We start from the raw sequence: 19,437 nt of genomic DNA on the forward strand, positions 1-19,437 counted from the left end.
TCTGCTGCCTCTCACACCATCAATATATGATGATGCTTTAGAGGAAGGTGAGAGCCTGCCCTAAAAGTCTCCTGGACTCTCCCCTCGCTCCCCTGTTGTTCATCCAAAATGGTGCTGAAAAAAATCTCTTGCCTTTCCCATCACTCTGGTCATGTTCGCTCTCCTTGTCAAATCACATCACTGGCTCTCTTCACCTCCTGCACTGAGGTGTGAGCTCTGGCTATGGAATTTGCCCACAGGCAGAATTGTGCTCCTGGAGGGAAACTTTTATATAAATAATTAAAACTGCTGTAACCCTTATTATTGCAAAGAAAACCTAAAATATATGAACTTGCATTTAAACTGATGCCATGTCATCTTCCTGAGTTTGCAGACAATAGAAACAATAGTTCTGAGAGGTGTGAACTACCCCAGTCATCTTAATGTGGTGTTAACTCTCAAACCAAATTATGACATCATTTTAGCATAATCATCCAATGGGGTGTTTATCCCTCAATCCAAACACTACTGATGCTTTCCTAGGTACCAGAAGTCTCAACTATCTCCTATCCATCTGCCAAAACCCTCCAGCTCCTCCCCTAACAACGTCTACAGATCTGGTAGTTTGCTGCTCATATAAAAACTTCCAGCACATTGAAAACTAAAAATGTGAGGTTGAGAAAAATCAAAACTCAGTGTAATATTGAACTGAATGACAGGAGACACACTTCTCACTTCCATATTTAATTCAATAAAAAAAACCTTCATGTTCCAATTTCCCTGAAAGGGCTGCAAGGTGTTCTGTCCAAAACACCAGGTGCTGTGGAAAGCCAGGGAGATAGTTACAGAATTAACTGAGGACTGCCAGAGTACATGAGGCCACTTGGCTAAATGGACCAGTGGTGTAAATTTGTTTCTTTGTTAGTAGGTGGCTGCTCACCCTGCTGTGCAAATACAATCCACATGCTGTGCAAAGTCCAAACTCCCATCCCTTCCTGGGGCGTGGCTTTATTAACAAACAAATGCATTATATGAAAACACAAAGAGCAGCTCACATCTCCTCAGGCATGGCTGCTCCTAGAGTGCCCCCCTGAGGACTGCTCAGTCCACTCACAGATCCTCACACCCCAGGAAGCCTCCCACTCTCTATCTCCAGATGAAGTAATGAGTTACCTGCAAAGCCTGCTTAACCCTTTCCCAGAGGAATCATCCCTTGCTAACAGGGTGCAGTATTTCAGGAAAACACCACAGAGGCTGGAACTGCAATAGCTTGGAGCGCCCTATACAGCTACAACTCTGCAGCCATTCTCCTACTGCAGGGGTTCTCAAACTGGGGGTCAGGAAACCTCAGGGAGTCGGGAGATTATTACATGCGTGGGGGGTTATGAGCTGCCAGCCTCCACCCCAAATGCTGCTTTGCCTCCTGCATTTATAATGATGTTAAATATATAAAAAAGTGTTTTTAATTTATAAGGGGGGGGTTCGCACTCAGAAGCTTGCTATGTGAAAGGGGTCACCAGTACAAAAGTTTGAGAATCACTCTCCTATCATGAGCTCCTTACAGAGATGCCTGCTGGCACATGTTGCTCGGAGTACCTGTAAACATAGAATCATAGAATCATAGAATATCAGGGTTGGAAGGGACCCCAGAAGGTCATCTAGTCCAACCCCCTGCTCGAAGCAGGACCAATTCCCAGTTAAATCATCCCAGCCAGGGCTTTGTCAAGCCTGACCTTAAAAACCTCTAAGGAAGGAGATTCTACCACCTCCCTAGGTAACGCATTCCAGTGTTTCACCACCCTCTTAGTGAAAAAGTTTTTCCTAATATCCAATCTAAACCTCCCCCATTGCAACTTGAGACCATTACTCCTCGTTCTGTCATCTGCTACCATTGAGAACAGTCTAGAGCCATCCTCTTTGGAACCCCCTTTCAGGTAGTTGAAAGCAGCTATCAAATCCCCCCTCATTCTTCTCTTCTGCAGACTAAACAATCCCAGCTCCCTCAGCCTCTCCTCATAAGTCATGTGCTCTAGACCCCTAATCATTTTTGTTGCCCTTCGCTGGACTCTCTCCAATTTATCCACATCCTTCTTGTAGTGTGGGGCCCAAAACTGGACACAGTACTCCAGATGAGGCCTCACCAGTGTCGAATAGAGGGGAACGATCACATCCCTCGATCTGCTGGCTATGCCCCTACTTATACATCCCAAAATGCCATTGGCCTTCTTGGCAACAAGGGCACACTGTTGACTCATATCCAGCTTCTCGTCCACTGTCACCCCTAGGTCCTTTTCCGCAGAACTGCTGCCTAGCCATTCGGTCCCTAGTCTGTAGCGGTGCATTGGATTCTTCCATCCTAAGTGCAGGACCCTGCACTTATCCTTATTGAACCTCATCAGATTTCTTTTGGCCCAATCCTCCAATTTGTCTAGGTCCTTCTGTATCCTATCCCTCCCCTCCAGCGTATCTACCACTCCTCCCAGTTTAGTATCATCTGCAAATTTGCTGAGAGTGCAATCCACACCATCCTCCAGATCATTTATGAAGATATTGAACAAAACCGGCCCCAGGACCGACCCCTGGGGCACTCCACTTGACACCGGCTGCCAACTAGACATGGAGCCATTTATCACTACCCGTTGAGCCCGACAATCTAGCCAGCTTTCTACCCACCTTATAGTGCATTCATCCAGCCCATACTTCTTTAACTTGCTGACAAGAATACTGTGGGAGACCGTGTCAAAAGCTTTGCTAAAGTCAAGAAACAATACATCCACTGCTTTCCCTTCATCCACAGAACCAGTAATCTCATCATAAAAGGCGATTAGATTAGTCAGGCATGACCTTCCCTTGGTGAATCCATGCTGACTGTTCCTGATCACTTTCCTCTCATGTAAGTGCTTCAGGATTGATTCTTTGAGGACCTGCTCCATGATTTTTCCAGGGACTGAGGTGAGGCTGACTGGCCTGTAGTTCCCAGGATCCTCCTTCTTCCCTTTTTTAAAGATTGGCACTACATTAGCCTTTTTCCAGTCATCCGGGACTTCCCCCGTTCGCCACGAGTTTTCAAAGATAATGGCCAAGGGCTCTGCAATCACAGCCGCCAATTCCTTCAGCACTCTCGGATGTAACTCGTCCGGCCCCATGGACTTGTGCACGTCCAGCTTTTCTAAATAGTCCCTAACCACCTCTATCTCCACAGAGGGCTGGCCATCTCTTCCCCATTCTGTGATGCCCAGCGCAGCAGTCTGGGAGCTGACCTTGTTAGTGAAAACAGAGGCAAAAAAAGCATTGAGTACATTAGCTTTTTCCACATCCTCTGTCACTAGGTTGCCTCCCTCATTCAGTAAGGGGCCCACACTTTCCTTGGCTTTCTTCTTGTTGCCAACATACCTGAAAAAACCCTTCTTGTTACTCTTGACATCTCTTGCTAGCTGCAGCTCCAGGTGCGATTTGGCCCTCCTTATATCTTTCCTACATGCCCGAGCAATATTTTTATACTCTTCCCTGGTCATATGTCCAACCTTCCACTTCTTGTAAGCTTCTTTTTTATGTTTAAGATCCGCTAGGATTTCACCATTAAGCCAAGCTGGTCGCTTGCCATGTTTACTATTCTTTCGACTCATCGGGATGGTTTGTCCCTGTAACCTCAACAGGGATTCCTTGAAATACAGCCAGCTCTCCTGGACTCCCTTCCCCTTCATGATAGTCCCCCAGGGGATCCTACCCATCCGTTCCCTGAGGGAGTCGAAGTCTGCTTTCCTGAAGTCCAGGGTCCGTATCCTGCTGCTTACCTTTCTTCCCTGCGTCAGGATCCTGAACTCAACCAACTCATGGTCACTGCCTCCCAGATTCCCATCCACTTTTGCTTCCCCCACTAATTCTACCCGGTTTGTGAGCAGCAGGTCAAGAAAAGCGCCCCCCCTAGTTGGCTCCCCTAGCACTTGCGCCAGAAAATTGTCCCCTACGCTTTCCAAAAACTTCCTGGATTGTCTATGCACCGCTGTATTGCTCTCCCAGCAGATATCAGGAAAATTAAAGTCACCCATGAGAATCAGGGCATGCGATCTAGTAGCTTCCGTGAGTTGCCGGAAGAAAGCCTCAAACAACACCCTCCCTTTCCCTCCAACTCAGCAAACGCTCCTGCATCATTTCCTAAAGTGAGTCCTGAGTGGAGTAGCTCATAATAGACTGTGGTTTACTTGAACCATGGACATCCCAGCAGCTGTGTCTGAATTGGTATAAGAGACGCTGGCTTACAGAGGACCCCAATGTGTGCAGTGCTTTGGCTTTAGAGGTTGTTGACCTCCAGGAGTTTTAAACATTATTCCATAGCTTTGGCTTTTCTCTTTTCTCTGCTGGTAAAAGTTTGGTTCCAGTGATTATTAAAGTGTAATTCTGACCCTGCTGTACTCATTAGTCTCTACAGACTCTAGCCAGGATTCTCCAGCCACTTAGCAGCATGAATAAGGCAGGGGTCGTGAGGAAACCCTGACACCTGTTGGCAACTGCCCTGAAAGTTGCAGCCCACAGGTGCAGTAGATCACAAACACTTTTCTTATGTGGAAGTCCCTCTCCCAAGGGAGCTTCACTGGCTGCCATGACAACGTGAGGCCGTGGAAGGTAGTCTGGATATCACTGGGAAGATGGTGATGGATGGATTGGTCGCCAGGCCAATGTTCACATTGCAGCAAGGGAACTGCAAAATGGCGAGAGAACTGGAGCAGTGGGCAGTACAGACAGAGGCGGGTTTGGAGGGCTTGGAGAAGCAGGGTGCTGTGGCAGGCTCTGGCCCTGAGGCTATTCTAGCTCGTGTTCCTCTCCTTGTTTATGAACACTGAGGCCCTTCTCTCTGCAGGAATTGGTTATGCTTCCCAGGTGATCGTCGTACTCCTGAATTTCTATTACGTTATTGTCCTGGCTTGGGCCTTGTTTTACCTCTTCAGTTCGTTCACCATAGACCTTCCCTGGGGCAGCTGTGACCACGAGTGGAACACAGGTAACACTGAATTCCCCTCTATCTTGTCTCCTCCTCCAACTCTCCATCAGTTTGCAGGGAAAAATCTGCCACCAGCAAATACCATCTAACCTGAGAAAGCAACATCCAGCTTGCTCCTGAGGAGGGGCCAAGGCCGGTGTGAGTGGTGAAGGGGCCTGGTTTATTGCCATACTACCTGACACAACATCAGTCCTCCTGATGGTAGAGGAGAAGAGGCTCAATTTCATTTGATAAGCTGGGTCTCTTCTAGAAAATGTTCTAAAATGCCAGCCACCCACAGCTCCCATTGATTTCAGTCTTTCACTATGCTTGATCAGAGCAATGAACCAGCTGGTGCGTTATGCAGGCTCCCCCGTGCTGCTCCAACAACAGATCTCAGTTCTGGAGGAGGCTTCCCTTTCCTGGCAGCTGAGGGGACGGGAGGGAAATTCAGTCTATATTCAGCCCTCTCCTTTCTGGGCTCTGCTTCAATAATGGGAGCCCATTCCTGCTTGGGAGGCCCACCTCTCCCCTTGGAGGGAAAAGGGGCATTTAACCTTTATGATCATACAGTCCTTGGTTTCATCCCAACACTGCCCTGGAAGGACCTCTTGTTCTGAGCAAGAATAGGGATTTTAGAATATTTGTCTCCCTTTGAACATTATGCTGCTGGATGGAAAGGGGATCTGCAGCATTTCCAGAGGTGAAAGTGGGCCGGTATGGCATACCGGTAAGAAAGTGGCCGCCGGTACACAGCCAATGTTAAAATGCTGCTGTGGCAGCGCTTTAAGCGCTGTACCGCAGGGCCGCTGAGGGGGTAGGGCAAAAGGGGCAGCTGCCCTGGGACCTGGTGATTTAAAAGGGCCTGGGGCTCCTGGCAGCGGCTGGAGTCCCAGGCCCTTTAAATTGCTGCCAGAGCCCTGGGCGGTACGGGCTGTGCAGTGCTGAAGGGCTGGCTGGGGGAGTCTGGCCCCTGCCCCTTCCGGGGGCCCAGAGCGGCCCCCCCCCACCTTGTCCAGGAGCCCAGCTGCCCTGCATACCAGTAAGTCCTTTAAGTTACTTTTGCCCCTGAGCATTTCCCAGGGGCTTGGCTATTCCAGTTGTATCTGTTTATGTTCTCTCTCCCTGGTCCTGTCCTGCAGAGAACTGCGTGGAATTCCAGAAGGCAAACGCCTCTCTAAACGTGACGACCGAAAACGCCACCTCCCCTGTCATCGAGTTCTGGGAGTAAGTGAATGGATTGTGTTTCTCTGACTCCTCTGGGAGTTACAATTCCCCAGCGATGACTCTCAGCCCCACCAGGCGCTTCTGAAAACCCTGAGGTGTATAAACTAGGAACACCTCAAACAGGACAGCACCCAGGAGAACAACATGGGCCAAATTCTGCTCTTGATTACCATTCTGTTAATTTAGAGTAACTTCACTGAGGTCAGTGGAGTGCCTCTGGATTCACACAGGTGTACCTGAGAGGATACTCTGGCATCCTGTGTTATTTATGTTCTCCCTGTCTTTCCTACACTGTGACCCAAATGTTGGCCCCACACCTATGCAGTCTCACTGACTTCAGTGAGGGGTTGCACAGGGGTAAATGAGATTAGAACTGGCTCTCTGTGAACAGACCTCATCTTCACTGCTCTTTCTCCTGCCCCTGGTCCGATTCGTTCTCTGTTGATCGTTCTCATCTCACATCCTCTACCTGTTTCTGTTCTCTTCTCTCTCTCTCTCTCTCTCTCCTTCCGGTTACAACACACCTACTCTTCTCTTCCAGCTCTTTTCTCCCATATTCTCTTTCTCTTCAACCTGCTCACTGTCATTCTTTATACGAGCGTAGCCCGATGTGGTTGCAGATTTTCAGTCTAAATCTCTTCTTGACACATCAGGCCAAGTTCATCCTGGGTATAAACTCCACTGACACAGTGGAGTTAAAGTAGGAGATCAGTGGAGTTGCACCAGGGATGAACTTGGCCCTTGTTTCTGCTCTAGAGAGAAGCTAAACTGGCCTCGGGGTTACTCTATGGGTTATCTTTGTAATTTTATCCCGGGCTAGTATAATGTGGAAAACACTGGCAGTACAGGTGGGAATGGGGTGAGATCAGTGGACCTCCATAGGGTAGCAGCCACACCTCTCATGTCTTGCAAGGTTGGGCCTTCTCAGTGTGTGAATTTGGGGGGGCCCCCTCAGGAAACATTAGTGCTGCAGGACTCAGTGCTGGTGACTCAGCAGGTGGGACTCTCCCTTAGCGTCAGTACTCAGCCCAGCGCGTTGGGCTGGAGGATGGGGACGTTTGGATAAGATGTAAAAACAAGGGCTTGTGATCACTGAAGATTCCACAGCCCCTGGTGGGAGGAGAGGAATTGCTAGGCACGGTGTCTTCGCATCATTTCAGTCAGAGTAAACTCCCTTTGGCAACCCTAAATCCCCCTTGCAGATGTAAACGTCTGCAGTTTTCCTCCCTGCCTGTCCCAAACTGTTGTGCAGAGCTGCTGTGCACTGTTGAGCAGCAACCTGTGATCCGCACTGGAACGCGGGGGGTTCCTCCTGGGATGGAAGGTGCTGTGTCGATGTGTTGTTAATAAGCAAACAGAGTTTGCTTCTCTCCTCTCTCGTGCTGCCTTTCACTAACTCTCCTTGTTTATCTCCCCTCTTCTCTCTCCTATGGCTTCTCTCGGACTATCACATGTACAGCGTGAGCTGCAGGCCTGGCATTTCTTGGCCTGCTCTGCCCATGGCTGGCAGCTGAGAGACTGAGATTAAAATCAGTGTTTTGAACGGTTCTGTAGTATTGGGACAACAGCACATGGGAGTGGAAATTTCCATTGTTCCAGCTCCTTGGTCTCAGCCTCTGATATAGGGGAGAAGCAGGCTCTGCTCTCACTCGCCGGGAAATGGAGGGTACGGCCAGGGGAAGAGGGTAGACGTTTGCTTGAAAGATGCAAATCTGCACTGTATTGTGTGCCCTTCTGGGGCTCCCTTGAGCTGCACTTGGTGCCCCCTTGGTCTGTAGTCCCCTGCTCTGTTACCGTTACGCTCTCGTACCCTGCCAGGGTCCCTTCATGCTGTACGTCCTTGTGCCGTTCACTGCTGCACGCACACAGGAGGCCTCCATTTAGCTGGCACTAGGAAAATAAGCGAGATGGGGAAATGCCAGAAAGGGAAGGGGGATTTCCCTTGGGCTCTGTGAGATCCTGCCTTTGTGCGGGACTGTTGATGGGGAGAGCAGGTATTTTCTTGGTCCCTGGCTGATGGGGCTGTGGAGCAGGAAAGGGTGCAAGTGCATTGCCCATCTTGGATTGTTGGTGTTCCAGGAGGTGCATCTTTTAGTTGTTGGATGATGCAGCAGGAGAGGGCACATGTGCATCACCTGCCTCTAATTGCTGGGGCTCTAGGGTGTTCCTTGGCCCAACCTTTGTGGGTGGGGAGTGCAGAACAGATGAGGGGTTCATCTTCTGATCTCTGGGTGTGGGGACCTGCAACTTCCATTCTCCAGCAGCTGGGAAAGAGTAGCTGAGGCTGCAGCAACGGAAGCTGCTGTGTAGTTAGTGTCCTCAGTGATCTGCATTATTCTCTTGCTTTGTCACGCTGTCTTCTACAGTCCTGGGTGTGGCATGTGCTGCCTTGCAGATTTGGCTCCTAAAGGGGAATACCTTTATACTGTGTGATCCCAACCCTTTGTCATCCCACCTAACGGGGTTGGAAGGAATTAGCTGAGTGTGGTCCACATGTAAAATCCCTTGTGATCTATGTCAGAACACCAGCTGGTTTAAAGCACTTCTGAGAGGTAGGGAAATCTTATTATTTGTCATGCAGTATGCAGTAGCTGTGATCAGAGGCCATGTTGTGTTAGGTGCTGTACACTCATGTAGTAAGAGAGTTCCTGACCCAAAGACCCTGCAGTCTAAATAGACAAGACAAAGGGAGGGAGAGGGAATGGAGGTGAAGTGTCCTGCCCAAACAGATCAGTGACACAGCTGGGAATGGAGCCCAGGTCTCCTGCCCCCTAGGCTGGGATCCTGCCCACCAGACCTTTCATTTTGGAGAGGGAAACAGTTGAGGAATGTCCTTTGTGCTTTTCTGAGGTGCACAGTTCAGGGTTAGGGCTTGTTCTCCCGAAACGGCAAGGCACCATCAGGGGCCCTCAAGGACTGGCTGGTCATTGAGGATCTAACAGCTGAACTTAGCAAGACTCAGTGTCTGTTTGCCTTCCCAGAAGGAGAGTGTTGAAGATTTCCACTGGCATAGAGCACTTGGGGAGCCTGCGCTGGGAGCTGTCTCTCTGCCTCCTGCTCGCCTGGGTCATCTGCTACTTCTGCATCTGGAAAGGGGTCAAGTCCACAGGCAAGGTGAGTGCCTGGCTCAGGTCCGGCCTCCGCCTTCATTGCAGTCCAAGGTGCTGCAGCTCCTGAGCTGAAACCCAGCTGTCCCAGACCCAATGAGAACTGGCAACTCCCTCTAGAGCTGGGCAAGGCCAACAGGGTTCAGCTGCCAAAGAGGTTTTTGAACTGGACTCTGTAGGGGATGGGAGCTGATGGGTTTCTACGAATTTGAATCTCCAAGAAGAACACCTGTCTTTGGACCCCTCCTCCAAAGAGGACTCACTTACCACCCCCAACTACCTCATCACCCCAGAAAACCCTGGGACCCATTCTTACCATACATGTCTGCAGGGGAGGCCCAGTGCTCTCCCCCTGCATTCCCACTCCTTCAGGCCAGGTCCTCAAGGAGCTGCCACTTCTCTCCATCGGGGTCTTCAGGAGAGGCTACCTGGCATGGGCTGGTGCTTCTCCCACATCCTTAAAGGATCTTTTTTATTTGGGGGCGTGTGTGATGTGCCAGCCACCTGCCCCCCACTTATACAGAAAGAATAGGGAGAACATTCCTTCTCCAGTTGGCAGCTGGGGTTCAGACTAGCCTCCAAATCTTTCACGTGATAGCTAATGAAACCCTGAAGGGTCAAAGGGCCCTCTCTGCCCCAGGGCCAAAGGAATTTTCTATCTCCTGCCCTTAGTCCCAAAGATATCTGTATCCTAGCATGAGTTATAGAACTGAGGGGCTGCCAGTGAATTTACTCCTGGGGTAACACAGCCCCAGCCTACTCCTTTCCATTCCTGCTTGCTCACCCACTTCCTGACTGAATTATTTGTGAGTTATTTGCCCATCTGAGATATCTCTAATCCAAGAATGTCCAAGGTGTTTGACTTTTTGCATGACATTTTGATTTAAAAAAATCTAGAAGGATATAAAATTAACATGCAGTGTAGTTGTAGCCATGTCAGTCCCAGGATATTAGAAAGACAAGGCGAGTGAGGTAATATCTTTTATTGGACCAACTTCTGCTAGTGAGAGAGACAAGCTTTCAAGCCATACAGAGTCGTCGTCCTCCTCCTCCGCACTCGGTCTGGCACTAAAGCTTGTCTCTCAACAACAGAGGTTGGTCCAATAAAAAATATTACCTCACCCATCTTGTTTATCTAAAATTAACATGGCACGCATTCAGTGGGTTAAAAGCTGGCTAGCTGATGAGCCTCAAAATGTAATTGTAAATAGGGAATCATCGTTGAGTGGGTGTGTTTCTAGTGGAGTTCTGCAGGAGTCAGTTCTTAGCCATGTGCTATTTAAGGTATATCTCAATGAACTGGAAGAAAACATAAAATCATGACTGATAAAGTTTGCAGGTGACACACAAATTGGGGGCATGGTAAATGAAGAGGACGCGTCACAGATACAGAGTCATCTGGATTGCTTGGTAAACTAGGCACAAGCAAACAATGTGATTTAATACATCTAAATTTAAATGTATACAATGGAACATGGACTGGAGGCCATATTTCCGGGCTGGGAACTCTATCCTGGGAAGCAGAGACTCTGAAAAAGATTTTGAGGTTGTTGTGGATAATCAGCTGAACGTGCGCTACTAGTGCGATGCTGTGGCCAAAAGGGCTAATGCAGTCCTTGGATGTGTAACAGGGGAATCATGAGTAGGGGCAGAAAGGTTATTTTACCTCTGTATTTGGCACTGGTGCAACCATTGCTCTAATACTGTATCCAGCTCTGGTGTCCACAATTCAGTAAAGATGTTAATAAATTGGAGAGGATACAGAGAAGAGCCACAAAACTAATTAGAGGATTAGAAAACATGCCTTATAGTCATAGACTCGAAGAACTTAGTCTATTTAGCTTCACAAAGAGACGGTTAAGGGTTATCTTGATTAGTCTATCTAGATATGTACCTACCTGGGGAACAGATATTTGATAATGGGCCCCTCAGTTTAGCAGAGAACGGTATAACATAATGTAATGGCTGGAAGCTGAAGCTAGACTAAATTCAGATGGGAATTAAGGGGTCAATATTTAATAATGAGGGTAATCAGTCATTGGAACAATTTCCCAAGGGTCGTGATGGAGTCTCTCTCACCGATAATTTTTAAATCAGGGTTGGACGTTTTGGTCAAAGATCTGTTCTCGGAATTATTTTGGGGCAGTTCTATGGCCGGTGTTATACGTGAGGTCAGACTAGTTGATCACAGTGGTCCCTTCTGGCCTTGGAATCTATGAACCTCAGTGTTGTGTCTCAGTGCTTTGAGGTGTGGAGTGCCCTGGTTTGCAGTGCCTGCAAATACCTGGTTTGGGAAGTGGACAAGCCGATGAACTAGCATCACCAGGACCCAGCAAAGAGACAGCCATACCCCAGGGTCCTTTAACAAAGGTTGGAGGTGGAGGGGGGAGGAGGCAGGTGTTGCAAGGAGATGTTGCCTATCTGAGAGGAGATGGGGCTTAATTCACTCATCTTTGTAAAGTGACTTCTCCTCCTCAAATGAAAGGCACAGTAGAAGTGCAAATTATAATAAATGCAATCATGGGCAGTGGAGGGCAGGAGACTGGAATTAACAGGGAAAGAGAAAATAACTAGATGATCATAATGGTCCCTTCTGACCTAAATATCTATGAATCTATGAAACTCTTCTGCTCCATGACAAGCACCCCGACCTAATCTGCTCAGCTACCAAGCCCTCCCACACCCTTGGTGACAAGACCACTACTCTCCTGCATGCACCCCTTTCCCCCCTGTGACAACAAAGGTGTCTCAGTTAATCGTCCTGCTCACCTTAGCTGCACTTCCTTGGTTGCCTGCATTCTCTCTCACTCATTCTCTTCTGGTATGGAGCTGTGTAACTCTGTCCTGATTCTATCCCATCCCTGCTCCCTTGATCTTTGTTAACACAAATGACAGTAGCATGTTCTGTAAGATCATTAGTTAGTTTCTGTTCCCCCTCTTGAACCATTCCCAGCTGGCTTTATGCTTGGAGTCAGCAAGAGCAGAGGGACATAAAAAGGTTTTAATAACAAATGGTGTCCTCTTCATGCACTTTAAACAAAACAGAACCATTACGTTGTGGTCGAGCTGACCGAATCCACTTGCCATGAGCGATAGCATGGATTTCGGTGGCTTTCTTGAGCTCATTATGGCCTCTGGAGCTGGCAAACCTCTTAAGAATTTGCAGGAGTAGGAGGGGTGGAGTAAAGGAAATCAGCTTGTGAAGCTGATCCTCTCTGGTTCCTATGGAGCAAAATATGAAGAAGAAAAAGGCAGTTACTTACTGCTGTAGCCTGGTGAAAGAAGGCAGAGGCATTTTTAACACATTACTACCAGCAGGCATGATGGTAAGGCACTGCAAACTAATTTACAAAGCATATGCTATGCCAAAAGCAAACCCAGTTGATGCTAGATACATATTCCTTGCAAAAACACCAAAGGATCATAACAAAAAAGAATGGTGAGTAATTTCTTTCGCACAGACCCCATGGTCAGAGAAAGACTTCTCAATGAAGGAGCTCTGCTTTCCCTAGAAACAGGGAATAGATGCACCTAGGGCTGATCAATGTACAGAAACCCAGCATCAAACAATGGCTGGTGGACTGCAAGCCTGTCCGAGGCGAAAGGCTTTGCCTGTACTGCGGAGTTACCAGTTGCCAAAAGAAAGGGACAAAGAGTAACCTGAAATCACCCCCCACTAAAAGCAGCAGGAGTGACCTCATGCATCCAAAGGCACAGATATCCAGGCAGACCCCTGAGTATGGATATTTTCCTGGAGCAGATTGTCACAGATGGAATCACTTTGCAGAGGCATGTGGCTCTGACTAAACATGACCATGTATGTTGTTGATCAGCGTGTGACTCTGATCCCAGCAAGGGTTCTAGCAATAGGGTTTGTGCTAACGATGCTCGAGAAATAAAAAGGTTGTGTCTGAGCCAAGCGTTGAGTAATCCCCCTCATTAGACCCAGATGTTCACGTTCTTACACCGGAGAAACCAGTCTCCAGATTGGGACCGCCAGTTTCACAGCAGACACTTGCAAGCATTAAATGAAAAGCTTAAACCAGGGAGCCCATGCAAGCTACAAAGCAGATCTACAACTGCCACAATGAAGCGGGAATCATCTGTTGTGGGCACTTGGGCAGCACCAGGTTATGGGCCTGGAATCGTGAGTGGATCTTGAACTTATAAAACTGATGCAATCGCTAGATCCAAATGGGCATGCGAAGCTTCAAAGAAAGCTTTTTTTGAAGAAAGCTTCAAAGCAGATGGGCTATTACCGTCCAACATTTCCTTTTATCTTACCCCAATTCTCACCCCACTCATCTGTGGGCCAGGAAAGACCTCACCTGAGTACTCTGATCACCTGCATCAGATAGTAGATCACATAGTAAATATAGGGATAATAATTAAAATGACAACCTACAGACTGGACTTACTTGCTAGCTATTGAACAGAAGCCCCCAACAGGCAAATTTGGAGTCTGCGTAAATCTTCAAGATCTTAAATCAATGGTAAAACCTTTGCCAATATTTGAAGACATTACCCCTAAGTTTCCTGGATGCAAGGTCAGAGTGTCAGTCAAGTAAACATCCTGAACCGTCAATCCAAAAGACCACATATTTTGTGGATGTGGATTCCTTCACCTACCTTTTTGGCACAATCTGAGCCTGAGATAAAATAGAGTGCAAGACTGATGAGATATGTGAAGGATTCATTGGAGTTGTAGCCATCATCAATGACCTTCTAGTATTTCCTTGTTCAAAGGGAGGACACCATGCAAACCTTTCTCCCCTTCCCTACTTCAGAGCTGACCAAAGGTGCTGGAACAATTTTTATAGTGGGGCGCTGATGACAGAAACCATGTATTTGGTGTTTGTTATTACTACTTCAAGCCAGGGGGTGCAGCAGCAGCCCCAGCACCCCTAGTTCCAGCACCACTGGAGGTGACTGAGAAAAAGATGTGCACGTGACCTAGGAAAAAGCATGATTTGCATTACAGCAGAAGATGGGTTGGCCATTGCTTTATGGCAGACAGAAAGAATGAATCCAGATCCAGTGAACATCACTGTGGTAGAGGAACTGCCACCTAATCTGGCAGAAGAGGGGGAAATTCTTGTATAAGAAATATGGCAGACTATAAAGAACATGGTTCTATTGTGAGCTATTTGGGGCAGGGAACCCTCTTCATTATGTGTGTAGAATGCCTAGGATGATGGGAATCAGTCCCTGACGGGAGTCTCTAGACACCACTGCAATACAACTGATTGATGATCCTAATAAAAGAAACGGATGCAGTGGTTTTCCTACTTTGATCCTCACAGAACTATCAGCAGACAGGTCTAGGAAGGGAATTGGTGCAGCATTGCTCTAGGAAGGCTAGCAGCTACGTTGTATATCAAAGTCCTTCATGCCACCAGAAGAACAGCATGCACAAATGGGAAAATGTATGTACATGCATGTATGTAATTGTATTTGAGTACACTCTCCTTTGTCCGCATATGTCAGAATATGTAACAGTTGAATCTGACCACCTAACTGCTTGGATCAGTCCAGAAGAAACCATTCATCGCATCACCGTCCAGGTTACAGACCAGGTCTTCAGTTGCAGAGGGATAATGGGCAAGTTGTGTATTTCCCAGGAAAATACACCCCCCTCCCCGCAGGTGCTAATGCTGACACTGGTACTTCAGGCAAGACACATGTTGGCGTTCATAGGCAGGTGCACAGAATCTTCCAGCACACAGGCTAGGGTTAGAGGCAACTGAGATGGCAGGAGGAACAAATGAAACAAGTAATATTGGATGGATGGGGAGAAATTAGAAAGAAAATGATTTCACATCATCATGCAATACAGGCACCGTATAGATGAACTTTCACTCTTGTGTGGCATAACCTTTAAAGGTGAAAAAAACAGTTATCCCATTGCATTCAGACTAAATATCCGGAGATGAAACCTCACTAGGCACATGGCCATGGAAAAATCCAAACAGAGGCTTTGACATATTCATTTGGCCTGGTACATGTTAACCAGCTTGTCTTAAGATGTCCGATATGCCTTAAAAGTATATAGTAAATGCAAGCGTGTCAGTGATACTACATGAAATGCCAACAAAACCATGTCAACCCATGGGCACTGATTTGTTTATGTTGAACAATGAAGACTACAGGATGTCATTGTTGTGGATTACTATAGCAATTAGTTTGAACAATCCCCAAAGTACCACAATAACCCAAGTTTTATAGTTGCAAGACCTAGAATCCCAGAAAGGATTAGCACTGACATTGGACTTCAGTATTCCTCAGAGGAATGCAGCTACTTTGCCAAAGTAAGGGCTGCCAAACATCTCTAAGTCCATCTTATTCATAAGGCAAGTAGGCTAAGTAGTAGAACACATGATGCATAAAACAAAGCGTAATGGTAAGACCCCTATTTTGGACTACCTGAGTATTAGAACACTCCTGTTAAAGCTCTAAATCACACGGTCCTGATGTTGATGGGATGTCTGTGTTCAGCTTTGCTCTTTATGCAGGAACAGCTGAAACATGAAGCAGTGAGTCTCTGCCAAATGCCAGCAGCTAGTCCCAGTGCTCAATGCTGATGCTTCAGTACAAGGGAGGCAGGATGGTGGCCACTGGAAACCCCTTGCTCTGAAACTGGCAAATACTGAAAGACCGTATCGGGTTCACACCCTGAATGCATGTGAACGTTAATACAACCATTGTTTGCTTCAGACGCCAGAAAACCATCAAATTCTCTGAACTTGCTGACTGTATCCTGGCTCTAACATCAATATGGCACTCAGCAGTCCAGAAACTGATAGAGACACACCCGTCAGTTCCACATACTGTTTCTCCACCTGTAATCCCAACTTGTGAACTGCTGTAAGTAGTGGCAGGAACACTAGTGCCCTCTGGAATGGCACAAATGCCCCTACGTATGAACCCATTTGTTACCAGGTCTGTCTGATCAGCAGAGCCGAGGGAAAGTTTAGACTCGCAAGGTTTTTCATGTGACATCACAGTTTAAATGGGCTTCTGTCTTACAACACCCAGGCACCCAGTGCATGTCTTTATTACTTCAATAAAGAGTTGAAATGGCTATTTACTGCTAGGTTACATTCACTTCAAACAATAAGACTAACTCTTATTACTACTGATGATTCCTTGATGATATCCCAAGGACTGTGTCATCATGAAGGGAGATGTACTAGGACAAGTTGCTGTTGTTTGCATCCGTCTTGTTAGTTTTAGATTATGCCCTCCTGGCCTACTCCTAAATAGGGAGAGACTTGCTCGGTTTGACTCCTTCCTTTGCTTTCCTGTCAGAATGAGCAGATGGAAATAAGAGCCCAGATTCTCAGCTGGTGTAGATTGATGGAACTACATTGAGTTTAATGGAGCTACCCTGACTTATGCCAGCTAAGACCAGGCCTGGTGCTTAGGTCACTACCAAGACTAGAGATGGATTTTCTAGTTGTAGATATAATGGCCACATTGCGACTTTACTAATCGCTCAATAAGAGTGAATTGCTTTCTACTCTGCTTTAAAGAAGACCTGAAACATAGTAACCCTGCCCCTTTCCTGCCCCCATCTTACTGATCCTGTCTCATCCTGGCCTTTCTAACTCGCTCTTGCACTGCACTTGCTCTCCTTGTGGCAAGATTTCATTGGTGTCCTAGGTTTCTGCCCATTTCCCAGGCTGCCCTCTCACATTTGCTCTGTTGTGTTCTCCTGCCAGGTGGTGTATTTCACTGCCACGTTCCCATACCTCATGCTGGTAGTTCTGCTGATCAGGGGAATCTCTCTGCCAGGGGCGATGCAGGGAGTCCTGTTCTACCTTTACCCAGACCTCACTCGTCTCATGGATCCTCAGGTAAGATGGAAGGAGGACTGACTGGCTGAGCTCTGCTTGGGTGTGTGCATGTGTTTGTAATTCTCTCTTTCTCTTCCATCCAATTCCCTTCTTTGCCCCCCATTCTCCTTTTTAATTTCCCCCCTGTTCTTTCTCCGTCTCTCTCTCTCCACTCCATCATTTACTCTTTGCCTTTTCCTCTTTCATTCACTCTTCTTCTGTGTCCTCCTCCTCTTCCCCCCCCCCCGCCCCGTGAACGTAATGCACGTTGACATTCATAAGCATTCGGCTGACACCATCAGGGTCCCCCAGCTAAGCTAGCTTCACTGTTCAGTTTTTACCAGCAGAGTTCCTAAAATCCCAAAGCTCTTTCTCTCCACGATGTTTCTCGGCTGATGCTATTGGTAAATGATGTAGGCTTCAGGCGCTACTGATGGGGCCACTAAACTTTTTAGCTGCTTGGTAACACCAGTCAATCACCTCTGTCTTCTGGAGACACTCATTGTAAAACTCCATTCCTCTCCTGAGCCAGATCGAGGGGGTATGGAGGCCCCATGGCCACAAAGATTTTGGAACCTTTATTTTTTTGCTGGAATGTTGTGATATTTAATATCTTTGGAGGCAAAGCAGAGGCCATCAGCCCTTCCCACCCCGTCCTAGAGTATGGGCGGAAGGTACTTCTGAATGCTGCTGTGGTGTCAATCCACTAAACACACTGCTCCCCATCTCCCTTGTTTTCCTCTTTCCCCTTTCCCTTGATTAGAAATTCCTGCCAGTTTGACTGAAGGTTCAGTGCCCGACTGCCGTTTTTAATCTCTTCAGGACAAGTTCCTCCACGTTAAATCCTGGCTCCAGCTGAGCTGCTGTACCAGCCTTTGTGCGAAGGTGTCTCCAAAGGAGATTAAAGGGTGCCTGCCTGGAAAATAGGTCAGCGAAACCCTTCGTAACCCCTTTTAACTCTTTCCGGTCCCGGCCAAGCATTTTTTATTTTGAGTACAGATGCGTGAATGCACAGTGTGCGGGAGGGGATGACCTAGGGAGGCCATGCTGTAGCAAGCCCCTGATGCACTGCTCTGTGTATGGAGAATGGACTTTTTTGGATGTGAGGCAGCGTTCTCTAGTGGTTCCAGTCAGGGAGTCAGAGTCAGGACCGCCGGGTTCTGTGCTTGGTTCTGTCATTGATTCTCTCTGACCTTGAGCAGGTCATTTAGGCCAACATTTTCAAATCTGGACGCATAAATGTGGAATCACGCAGTTAAATAAAAGGGGTCCTGATTTTCTGAGTTGGCGACTACACTCAAATCCTGCTGAAATCAGTGGCAGCCAGAGCTGCTCCGTACCTGTGCACATCAGGCCACTTTTAACTATGGGCCTAAACAATGATTTAGAAGCCTAGTGTCAGGCACCCATGTGTGAAAATGGGGGCCTTTCTCTCTCTGTTTATGCATCAGTTAAATGGAGGTGACAGTGACCTCCCTTGTAGTAAGGATGTTACGAGACTTAGGCTCTTTTGAGCTCCCTCCCCCAAGTGACTTAGGCCAGGTCCACACTAGAAACGTGTGCCAGCATAGTAATGTCGGCTAGGGGGTGATTTTTTTTTGACACTTTTTTATCCTGGCGAAAGTCATAGTGTAGGCCCAGTTACCCTGGCAGAAAATTTCTTTTGCTTAGGGAACCTGTATAAACTATGACAGGTTTCAGAGTAACAGCCGTGTTAGTCTGTATTCGTAAAAAGAAAAAAGAAAAGGAGTACTTGTGGCACCTTAGAGACTAACCAGTTTATTTGAGCATGAGCTTTCGTGAGCTACAGCTCACTTCATCGGATGCATAGCATATCGTGGAAACTGCAGAAGACATTATATACACACAGAGACCATGAAACAAAACTTCCTCCCACCCCACTGTCCTGCTCGTAACAGCTTATCTAAAGTGATCATCAAGGAGGGCCATTTCCAGCACAAATCCAGGTTTTCTCACCCTCCCCCCCCCCCCTCCCAATCACAGACATGAGGTCACGCAATCACAGACATGAGGGTCGCTATCTTAAAGCAAAAAAACTTCAAATCCAGACTCCAGCGAGAAACTGCTGAATTGGAATTCATTTGCAAATTGGATACTATTAATTTGGGCTTGAATAGAGACTGGGAGTGGCTAAGTCATTATGCAAGGTAGCCTATCTCCCCTTGTTTTTTTCCTACAAACCCCCCCCCCAAGACGTTCTGGTTAAACTTGGATTATTGCTGTGCACATTGTAAGATGAGCTATTGCCAGCAGGAGAGTGAGTTTGTGTGTGTGGTTTTTGGAGGGGTGT

At 47.4% G+C, this 19,437-nt stretch overlaps 1 protein-coding gene across 3 annotated transcripts in view; it reads left to right on the top strand.

Annotated features, from left to right (window-relative positions):
• The window catches only part of LOC141977609 (sodium- and chloride-dependent GABA transporter 2), a 59,891-nt gene that overhangs the window by 13,842 nt on the left and 26,612 nt on the right, over positions 1–19,437 (top strand). For 2 of the 3 annotated variants that reach the window (XM_074939149.1, XM_074939141.1), the window contains 4 exons: positions 4,838–4,978; positions 6,100–6,184; positions 9,166–9,298; positions 17,013–17,147. In XM_074939149.1, the coding sequence (XP_074795250.1) occupies positions 4,838–4,978; positions 6,100–6,184; positions 9,166–9,298; positions 17,013–17,147 (494 nt within the window). The remainder of the gene's footprint in view (positions 1–4,837; positions 4,979–6,099; positions 6,185–9,165; positions 9,299–17,012; positions 17,148–19,437) is intronic. The other variant, XM_074939150.1, reaches the window with a different exon arrangement.

Source organism: Natator depressus, chromosome 1 (assembly GCF_965152275.1).
Source record: "Natator depressus isolate rNatDep1 chromosome 1, rNatDep2.hap1, whole genome shotgun sequence".
Lineage (NCBI taxonomy): Eukaryota > Metazoa > Chordata > Testudines > Cheloniidae > Natator > Natator depressus.